Below are 11,271 nucleotides of genomic sequence, written 5' to 3'. Positions count from 1 at the left end.
TCACCACTGTGCTAACATACTGACCGCAGTCTAAACAGCAGCAAATGTGTATTTAGTTGTTACCAGAATGCCGCTGCAGTAAAAGTCTGCCACAGAAGAGGTACTCCAGAAAAGTCTCAAAGGAAGCAGCTGCATACTTGTCCATGGAGAAAACACTGGCAATTGCATGTTCTTTCTTTAAATTTTAGAAGACAACTTGTTCGTACTGCCTTTCCAGGACTGAAGAACAGGCCTGTAGCTGCTTGTGTTCACCTCACTCCTGCCTAACCCTTTGTTTTTTTGGCCTGACTTTAAATCTGTGTTGCCACTAATACAGGTGGAGGCCTTCCCTCTGTGCCAGTGGACTGGCTGTCTTTCAGTAGTTTTCATAGTCAGCATAAGTTTTTGTATTTTTTATTTCTTGTGGCGAGCATGCTGCAAAAGATTAATTGGAGGTTCTACTTGCTTTTTAACTGTTTTGTGACCTGAATTCAAAAGTTTTTAATGGAGGAATTTTATAGGACTGTGTTACATATTGCTTTTTGCAATTTTTGTTGATGATGTTCATATTTAACGATGTAGGAAGGTGTAACAATTAAAATTAAACCATACTGAATGTATTTTACTTGGTGTCCATTGTAAATCTGATAACTGTAATCAGTCTCTTGAATTGTGAGAGTGTTATTTTGAAAATACCTGAATGTATATTATGTCAGAAGTTCCCATATCTTGGAATGTGTCTGCTGTGAGGTACAATGATCATGCACATATTAAGTGTTTGTGTGAGGTTGCAGTCCTCCATGACAAGAAAAGACCCCCCCCCCCCCACACACACACACACACACACAAAACACCTTTAACAATGTAGTGGTCAATTCTAAAATTTGCTTTTAAAGGGTTGGAAACAAGGTTAATTTTTGCAGTTTTGTGCTAGTAGTCCATTTTATATCTATTTGCTTTAGTTTGTTCTCTGACCTTTTCCTGAAGCTGGGCAATCTTTTGTAAAATATTGTTAAATATTCTAAGAATGTTGGTGAAATAAGAGAATGCCTGCTGTGTTTTTTGATGTTTCTCACATTCAGCAATGCATGTCTTTTTGTTTTATGCGTTTATTTTATTTAGTTATTTGATATATTATAAGCTTTTGGTAAAAGATAATTTTACTAAAATGAAACACTAGGAGACCTAAGAAGAAATGCCTGATGACTTTTTAAGTCACCTTCAGCATTACACCGATAGAATTGCTGTAACCTGTTGAAGTATTCAATTTAATCATTTTATTTATTGATCTTGACTTATGAGGTTGCTTCTGAGTGTCACAGTTTGTGTAGAACTATGCTGGACGAAGAACATTATTATAAGTTAAATGTCTTCTTTGGGATTTAGAAAAGCTTCTGCATTGTGGTAATCCTTTCCAGTTCTTAGACCTTAGCATGGAGTATAGAGATTGATCTTGTGGGTGAAGCTGCATGCTAATGTTCTTTCCCAGAAATGTGCACAGAGCCTGATTTACTCACCCAAGCAGTTCAGATAATCACTTGGCCAAGGAAAATTTAACTGTAGGAAGAAAAAGTGACCACCAATCTTTTGACAGAGGTAACCCATTCACTCCTTATGGGAGTACTTGTAATACAGGTAAGCCCACTGAAGTTGTGGGGGGTTTGTCATTCTATGTGCATGTCTGTAGGGGCACAAGTAAGGCTAAATGATGTGTCTGCCTTGGTGGTTGCACTACAGGGGTTAGTTAGGGATCATGAATCTGTGTGTGAGAGGTGTTTCTTAGGGTGTCTCTGCCATATCTCTGAATCAGAATTTCTTTCCATCAAATTAATTGACCCAAATGTGTTGAGCAGTTACCATGGGTGGAGTAAAATTCTCTGAATCCCAAGGTGTGTTCCTGGAGATCTGGGAGAGGTGACAGCTTTTCTGTCACCAAGATTTATTTAACAAGGGAAGTAAGTGATTTAATTTCCATTCTAACCAGCAGTGCTGGAACTAATATGCAGAATTCTTTTATGTGATGGAATTTGTTTGATGTATTGATTTTACACTTGGTAGCACTTACGTCATCTGTATTAATCTTGCTTTTCCTTGCTGCCTGCAAAGATGGGCTCTGACTCCTCTCACTCCTCAAAATTGCATAGGCTAAGTAAAGTATCAGAGAATGAATGAATGATTGAGTCCTGCAATATACTGTCTTACAGATGGTATTTAATAGCTACTTCTGTTTGTTTTGTACTTGCAGCCATTTGGTACCATAGTCATTCAGTTAGCAAACCACAGGGGAGCAAAAGTGATTTCTACAGTGCACAGTTCTGACGATGAGCAGTACCTGGAAGGTTTGCATCCTACAGTAGGTATGTTTTGACACGTTATAAGACATATTTGTTTAACTTCTCAAGACTACTTAATCATTTTCCGGAGCTTAGCTTATCAATGCACAAAGTTATGTGATAAAAAGGTCATTTTATACAACAGAGATTATCATGTCTTCATCTTTTTGAAGACATTGTATTGAAGTTGTGTTGAATTCTGTTTTTTTTTTTTTTATTACCTGCTATCATGGGTATAGCTAGCCATACATTGTATAACCCATTATATGCAGCTTTATATTTCAGGATTAATATTTTTACCCACCCTAAGGACATTGTGTCCACTTAAAATGAAAGATAAATTGCAATATTCATTATACCTTTAATTACATATTTATGAAACATGCCTCAGACCAAGGAGCAATTGTTTTTGTGGATAACAGAGTAATAGCTTGGAGTTAAAATTTGAAACTTATAATTAAACCATTGCTACTTCATCCCATCCAGCAAGCAGTTCCTCTTTTCAGCAGTGAATTATGCATTGATTTTAAGCTTCAATATCAGTTTTGTTATACCTACTTTTGATTTCATTTTCAGCTTAGAAATAATATGTAGTATTTCCACAGAAACCATTTTAGTACATCCACTAATTGTAGATGTTTGTATAGATTTGATTTATGAAGATGCTGTGAAGAGCTATAGAAGTTCAGATTTAACTCAGTTGTTGAGCTATGTGCCCTGTCCATGCAGAGTTGTATCATATCTGTATGTCAGTGTTAGAATTAAATGACCATCACCACTATTTATTATAGCAGTAACCAATGACTGGATGCGGTATATTGAAGATTTACCCATAGTTGGTACAGTTTATTCAATAGGGTAAAGCCTGAGAGAGTAAACAAAAGCAGCTGTGGGTAAATCTTCAATATACCACACCCAGGAGTTGGTTATTGGTATCATACAATGACATTATTTAAGAAAGAAATTACTTTTCTAAAATAATGTTGTTGTATAATGGCGCAGTGGTGTTCTTCCGCTTTTCTATATCCTGCTTTCCTGATGTACTGCGCATGCATATGGGACTTGTGTTCCCATGCTTAAAGCAAGCAACGGAGAAAAGATCTCCATTGCTTACTTTTTTTTTTTGAAAAAAAAATACAGTTTGAAATTCAGACAGTTTAGAGGTACGAGAGAGAGCAGAAATACAAGAAAAATCAGGTACATTTCTTTAGTTTTGCATAACGTACCTGATTGTTATTGTATTTTTTCTGCCCTCCATACATACCTCTTGACCTCTTTGCTCAAGAAAACTGGAAAGCCTTAGTATATGCAAATAGTAGAAAGAATGATCCAGCCTCCTCCAGGTTCATACTCTTTTATTGTAAAACTGAGAATTAAGTGCTTTCGTCTTTTAACAACAGAGACTTCATCAGAATACTTAAACAATCATCTGAAAACACTTTATATACCATTTTAGACACAATAGACAACTCTCTTAACCAATCCAAACAATAAATGTCACAAAATTGCAACTTCACACAAACGTGAAACTCCACCCTCTTTTTTTTAAAAGCATACAGTGTGCTAATATAAAAACATACAAACTTTTATATTTACAAAAAAATTTTTGTATATATGTTCATTTAAATATATTTGCATGTTATATCAAGCCAATAACAAAAGTATTGACAAATTAAAATTAGTTTGCTCTTTCATGTAGCATAGGAATAATAGATATAGCATCATTTATCCCTGGGGGAACATAGCTGCTAGTCTACTCTGCCACTCAGTTTCTTTTTTCTTTAACAAATTTCTGCAGTCACTACCCCGAGGTTCAGGCTTTACATGCTCCACAATACCAAACACAAATTTTTTTACATTTAAGCAATTTTGGGAATGCTTAAACAATGCATTAAGAATGATAGGGTTTTGAATGCCTAGTAGGCTAACCTGGTAGTAGATCCAAGGAGACCATAGGATATACAAGTTAAGAAACAAAGTGTAGGCAGAAGTCCTCCATGTGCACACTGATGGTTAGAGTTAGTCTGGATTAGGACAAGGACATAGCCATCATTTTTTAAAGTACTGAATCAGACTTTTCTTGAACTGAGGTAGACAGAGTTCAGATGTAAGATTAGCAGGAAGAGAATTCCAAGTTTTGCCAACAGAGTTAGCAAATAGAGATTCTTCAGCTGTGTTGTTGGATTTGAGAGTTTGAACTAGTAGTCTTTCAGATGAACGAAGTGCACTAAGGTTACTGTAGGGGGTAATGAGGTTTTTAAGTACGGGTGTATTTGGTTGGTAGAGGATCTTGTGTGCAACTATTAGTTGGTTAACCTGAAGTAGGTTAGGCAGTTCAAGCCATCCCAGTAGATTTAGCTTATGACAGTGATGAGTTCTGTAGGCTGCATTGGTAGCAAATCTAGCAATGTGATTGTAGCTGCTAGAAAGTTTATTAAGGTAATTTTTGCTGAGGTTTGTAAATAGAGGGGAAGCATAGAGGAGAGTGGAGAGTAGATGTGTACGACCAATTACAGTTCTGGCTAATGGCGTTAGGAAGGGCTTAATCCTATATAGTGAGCCAAGTTTTTTATTAACTGTTTTAATAGTTTTACTGATATGCAGATCATACTTAAGGTTATTATCTATTATAACTCCTAAGAGTTTGGTTGAGGAATCTGGGGAAATAATGGTGCCATTGTTGGATTTTAATGTAAAGATCATAGGGGTAGACCTGCGAAGTGGGGAGAAAAGCAGCAGTTTGGTTTTATTAGGATTTAACATGATCACATTTGAGACTCTGTATTCTGAATCTTGACATTTCTAACCATTACCAGTTAGGTGATTTGCTAATAGTCGCCTGGTATGCTAGTGGAGAATGAAAGATTCAAGTCCAAGATGAAATGTGTTAAGTGATGTGCAGAGTTAACCTTTTGTGATTTATTGCTAAGACCCGTGTAAATGATTTGCATATACCTAGAGCTAATTGCCAGAGTATTTCAGGAAACATAAAATGAAGAAATGCACCATGTTTAATCTTTATGAAGTGCCAAGAAACTTATTTTATACTTAGTGCGTAGTAATCTCTTTGGCTTTGCTGAATTTGCTGTAACAAAATAGACGGTTTACAAAGAGTGGTCATGTTAGTCTTCCAGGTGCCACATGTCTTTTGAGATGGGAACCAAGATGACAGAGAAAGAAGGAACTATGCTTGAAAAGATTAAACTTTTCCAGCACTGACTAGAGCTTTTGATATAGATCAAGTGAATACAAGTAAACATCTTCCACTTTTATACTTGTTGGATATCATCAACTTTCTTTTCAGCCTTTTCCATTTCTAACTGAAAGATTTCCCAGTCTTGACCTTTTGCAGTATTCCTTTATGATGATGGAATGAATTCTTTATAACGTAATGATTGCAAGCATTATGGGGATTGTACAGTAGTTGGACACAGAAAGGTATTTGCGCTGTTTGCTGTCTGTATAATTATGTGTCTTATTTCCAGGCTCCCCTTCTAAAGTAACATTCTAATTAAACTGTGTCCACCCATTTTGGTACAGTGTTTCAAAAAATCATAAGAATTACTCTGCTTAACCTACTACAAAAATAAGACCTATTATGATGCCTAGTCTTAGGTGAATTAGAACCCTAGGTGCTGGAGCTCCACAATGCCCCTCCCCCACTTCCTCCCGAAACACATCAGCCTGTGTCCTTTTCACTCCCCTCATCCTGACCTACTAACACCATCCACATTACTTGTCTCTGCTTGTTTCTCAGTTTGTCTTACTCCTCAATTTTTTCCTATGTTCATTAATTAATTAATTAATTCATTCATTCATTCATTCAGCATATTTCAAGCAGGCTAAACTGTGCGCTGATAACTGTGGAGGAAATAACTGCATTAATCAACAAGACCTCCAGATGCTATGGTATATCTAGATGCTTCTGAGATGCATTTTACATTTTTAAACAACTTTTGTACTCAATGATGGCCTGAATTAAGGGTAGAAATTTAGTCTATGCTCTTCAACTTTTTTTCTGAATCATTTAACACACCCTAACTGATGAGACTACACTGTAATAACTGTGCGGAAATAACTATGTTAAGCTGGAGATCTGAAGGCTGCAAAGCCCCCAAAAGCCATGGGTTTCTAAAATGCTCTGAGGTGCATTTTACATTTTTTAAACAGGCTATTGATCCAGTGCTGGCCTGAACAAAAATCATGATTAAAGGAAGAAATTAATTGTTGCTCTTCAACTTTGGTTTCCCCTGAATCCTCAGTGCACTGTAACTGACCAAGGCTATACTGTAAGTATAATGTAACTAAATTAAGCTGGGAGTCTGGGGGCTGCTAGACACCCAGAGGTCATAAGGTTATAGATGCTTTGAGCTGCATTTTAGAGTTTTTTCCAATTGTTTGGTAAAATATGGCCTGAAGAAAATCTGTGAATAAGGAATGAAAGTCAATCTTACTTTATTTCAAGGAGGAAATGAGCTGTAGACAAGGTTTACTCCTCAAAGTTGACCAAATAACAGTGCACAGTAAATGAAGACAAATACTTGTAACAATACACAAAGTGCATCTGTAAATAGTACCTGTCTGTGTAGTTCACCTTAAAAAAGGTAGTCCTTTTCTATGCATCAGTCTCTAGTGTTAAATTGGGATGAAAATTAAGGGACAAATGGGGCTACATTTCAAGTTGTTGCTGTCATATGTATACACAGCATGCCACCTTGCCCCTACCAACTTGATTGTTACCTTTTGTGTACCCCTCTGTTCGACTTGGACAAAACTGAAAAAAGCAAGTAAAACATATCGCTAACATACATATGTAAACAGAATGCTTTTTTACCTCCCCAAAAAGATATACAACTGAGTATGCATATGATGATTATGAGGTAACTTGAAAAAATAATAATTACAGTAATGTTTTCAACTTGTTATCTTTAGACAGTACACTGCTCCTGTACAAGCTCAGTAACCTTCTGTGTATCCCTCTGACGTTTGAGGAAAGTTAAAGAAATAATTGACCACACTGAACCATCCCAACATAAGATGTTGATCTCTGAGGTTTGGGAGAAAAGTTAAAGAAATAATGACATCATCCCCGACTCTCCTCACAAACTATCAGTGACCTTCTGTGTCCACCTCTGAGGAAGGATTGTTTTAGACTAGGTATGGTTCACGGTAGAGGCCACTGTTAAGTCCATATCAAAATCCACTTGTACAGCCTTGGTGTATAGGGACCTCTAACTCCCAAAAAGCTGTGAATGTTTGGGTGTTCTGTGATGCAATTTATCCATTATTTATTTGTGTTTGAGAGATGACTATTTAAACTGAACAGGTGACAAGAGGGCCAGTTATATTCATTAAGTCAACCCCCACCAAGCAGTTATAGCCACCTTTATGCAAAATTCAGTCATCCGATTGTAATAAGAGGATGGTTATGTAATGCATTTTATCTTTGTTCCAAGTAAACGGTTGCCACATATTAAAATATCCCACGTTCCTTCACATAAATCACACTAGTCCTGCAAAGCCAGAATAATAAACAGCAGACAGCTAGTCATTTTCCTCTACAGACAGGGCCAACAATTATACCTAATCTGCATGTGCATATCAGGTGTCCCGTTGATTAGTCCATCTTACTTCTCACAAATGCACACGAGTCCTGCAGTGCCAGATAGAGCCAGTTACTTTCATCCAGTCAACCCCAACTCCCATCCAGCAGTTATAGTCATGATGTCTGATGGCTGTGTAACATATTTTAGCTTTGCCTCACACAAATCACATGCCAGAAATATTGCCAAAAATATCTGATTACTGCCAGCGTCATTATAAAAAAAAAATACTTACCTCACCACTACTGTCTTCACATCACATCATTCCTCTCAACTGTCCAGAGCTCTGCGGAATGCTCTTGATTTTGTCTCATACATTGGCCGTGTCCCTCTTAAAATTTTTCATGGTGTGGTAAATTGCTGAAGATTACAGTCGGTTAGTAAAGATAGTCATTAAAGATTCATATTTCTTATTTTTCAAAAAAATGCATCATTTATTTATTTATTTAACATTTGTTTACTGGGAAAATCCAACTTAGAATGAAGCTAGTTTTCAGCAGAGGCCCGGGAAGAAATTCTCCACACGCACGTCTTTGTAATGTGGGAGGGAACCAGAGTACCTGGAGAAAACCCACACAGGGAGGACATGCAGACTCAATACAGAAGGCTCTCCAGCCGAGAATCAAACTGGAGAACCTCTTGCTGTGAGGTAACAACACTACTGCTGCACCACTGCACTGTCATGTTGATAGACAATTCTCTTGACTGAGTGCCACGGCTTCACTCCTACATGCCAGTGTTACTCAAGGTCTCTTCTGTGACCTGACAACATTCAAGCCTAACATGATCTGCCTTGACTTTGAATGGCCAGGTCAAATGGATCACCTTCCCCTTCAGATCCCTATCATGCCATAAGCGCATTTTGTTTCAACAGAGTTGCATTATATATTTATTTTTAGAGCAAAGAAATTTTGTATTTCATTACTCTAAAAATAAATATGTAAAGAACACCCCTGGAAACATGGCACCCCAAGCAGTGACCTAGTTGGCCTCTGCGTAAGGCTGGTCCTGTTTTAAATCTAACATAAAAATGCTGCATTATTAAAAAAGTGTGCTGTAAATGAGCTGATTTGCAAAATAACTCATAAATAAGTTAATGTAGAGTAAAGCATAGGAATTCCTCATAACCATTGCCCTTTTCTGCAAAGGGTACTTATTTGCAAGTGTAACTATATTGTGAGTCAAACAGGAATGAAACAGTGCTGATACATAATTAGCTTGAAGGCCCTCATGCAGGTAACATTTCACTGCAGACACGCCCATTACGTGTGTTCTGATGTATGGATTTTTTTAACATCCACTTCTACCTGGTGGGGATTAACTTCCAATGTTACTTCTTTACTCTTCTAAAAATGCCCATGGTACCGGTAACCCTAGGTATCATTTTCTAAGTAAGGTCTTTATAGCAAATGTGAAAATATTCCTACATGATATACAAATAAGCTGTACAGGAAACCGTGCTTCTTTTAAGAGGGTTGCATCCAAATCTTTTTCACTTTTGGTACAGAAAAGAAGAGTGTTTATTGAGGTTTAGATATGCATAATAGGTGTACATCTTTGTGGTTAAAAAACATCTAAAGGTTGGGGGGTGGGCAGGATGCTGACAGGCTAGCAGCACAGTTTTCTTGCTCTGCTACTCTGTTTCTATTTCTGACAGGAAATTTTATTTTTATAATATCCAAAGCCAATTTTTTGAACAAAATCAGTTACCTGATATTACATAGGATATTATCTAAAAAAAAGTCTAAATATTTGATTGTTTTCATGTCAAATTCTAAATTTGAAAGGTCTGTACCAGTAGCTGTGATTGTGAAATAAGTCATTCAAAGACTGTCTCTCACGACTTTCCTTTAAAAAAGAACTCCAATCTGTTCTTTCTAACATACAAGAACTTTCTTTAAAAATGGACAGAACGGATAACAATCTTTACATTTAAAGAAAAATGTACCAAACAGATGGAACAGATACAAAAGATTTTAAAACAGAATACTCTTATATCTGGAGTGGAAGATACCCTTAATGACATAGAAGGCAGAGTATCGGAAGAAGAAAACATTTAATTTCTACTGTGACAGAACACCTTATTGCTAAACAAAATCGATGATTTGGTGAACAGATCCAGGAGAAATAACATTCATATTTCTAGACTCCCTGAAAAAAATATAAGGAGAAAATATGGTCAATTTTCTTTCCTAAGACTCTAAATTTATGTGAAGCTATGTTGTATGGTATAGAAAGAGTACACAGGTCTCTAGTTTCTACATCAGAAACTAACTCTTCACTGAGATCAGTTATTATTAAGTTCTCATCTCAAGACAAGGAGCTAATACTTAAAACAGCCTGGTCCAAATCTCCTATTAAACTGGATGACTAATACGATTTGATAATGTCTACTCCAATTCTGTGATGACTAAAAGGAAAAGTTTTTTGCTTCTTGTAAAAGAACTTAGAAAAGACAGTTTAAGCTGCATTTGCTCTTTCCTGCCAGGCTCAAAATACTCCTTCCAGATGAAATTAGACACATGAAGACCCAGGCTCTACACTGTTATTTTCAAAAACAAAACAAAAAAATTCTAGCCAAACTGAAGATATGGACTGGAACAAGAGTACTTTGACGAAACAAACAGAAGTAAATACTGGAAAATCTAATGAGAAGGAAAAAAAAAACCTAAAGGACAAATTACTCTCAGCTTTAGTATAAAATTGATGTTAACCGTTTTAATAACAAAATTCTTTTTTCATGACAAAGTTTACCAATTCAGTTGCTAGAGATATAGGTGAAAGGAGAGAAACAATGATTCACTTTTCTCTATAAGTTAAGTAAATCTCACTTTTTCTTCTCCTATATGTATTGTTAAGCTAATATTCTGTATTTTATTTTCCATATTAAATATATGCCTTAGCTTAACAAGTATTAAGAAATTAACTCTTTAACTAATGCATTTTATTTACATATATATCCTAGTTTCCTTTCTTCATATGTGCGCCATATAAATCCTAAAGTGATAGCTCATGATAACATAACAGTGCATTAAATAAGTATGTTGTGAGTGGTCTGAATGTTTATAGGTTCATAGGTAGGTACTAGGCTATCGCCCCAAGGGCCTAAGTAAGCCTAACCAACAAGGTTCCCTGGCTTATGCCACCCAAGAAAGTTATTTTCCTGTGCCACTGTCAAGTAGAGCCACAGAAGTGATCCCCGGGGTGTATTTCTATTTCCCATCAACTTATCAAGATTTTTCTTGGAGTGCTAATGAGGAACTTTGTTTGACATAGATGGGTAGCTTGTTCCAGAGTATGGGAAGTCTCTCGGATAGGAATCTATCCCTCCAGCATGTCCCGTTTATTGTGGTGAC

General features: G+C 36.5%; 1 protein-coding gene across 2 annotated transcripts in view; it reads left to right on the top strand.

The window, feature by feature from the left end:
• Positions 1–11,271, top strand: part of CRYZL1 (crystallin zeta like 1) — a 951,914-nt gene that overhangs the window by 494,767 nt on the left and 445,876 nt on the right. For both annotated transcript variants that reach the window (XM_044072955.1, XM_044072954.1), the window contains exon 7: positions 2,225–2,336. In XM_044072955.1, coding sequence (XP_043928890.1) covers positions 2,225–2,336 — 112 coding nt within the window. The remainder of the gene's footprint in view (positions 1–2,224; positions 2,337–11,271) is intronic.

Source organism: Protopterus annectens, chromosome 5.part1 (assembly GCF_019279795.1).
Source record: "Protopterus annectens isolate FY-2018-M chromosome 5.part1, PAN1.0, whole genome shotgun sequence".
Taxonomy (NCBI): Eukaryota; Metazoa; Chordata; order Ceratodontiformes; family Protopteridae; genus Protopterus; species Protopterus annectens.
This window is presented reverse-complemented; position numbering and strand designations above follow the sequence as displayed.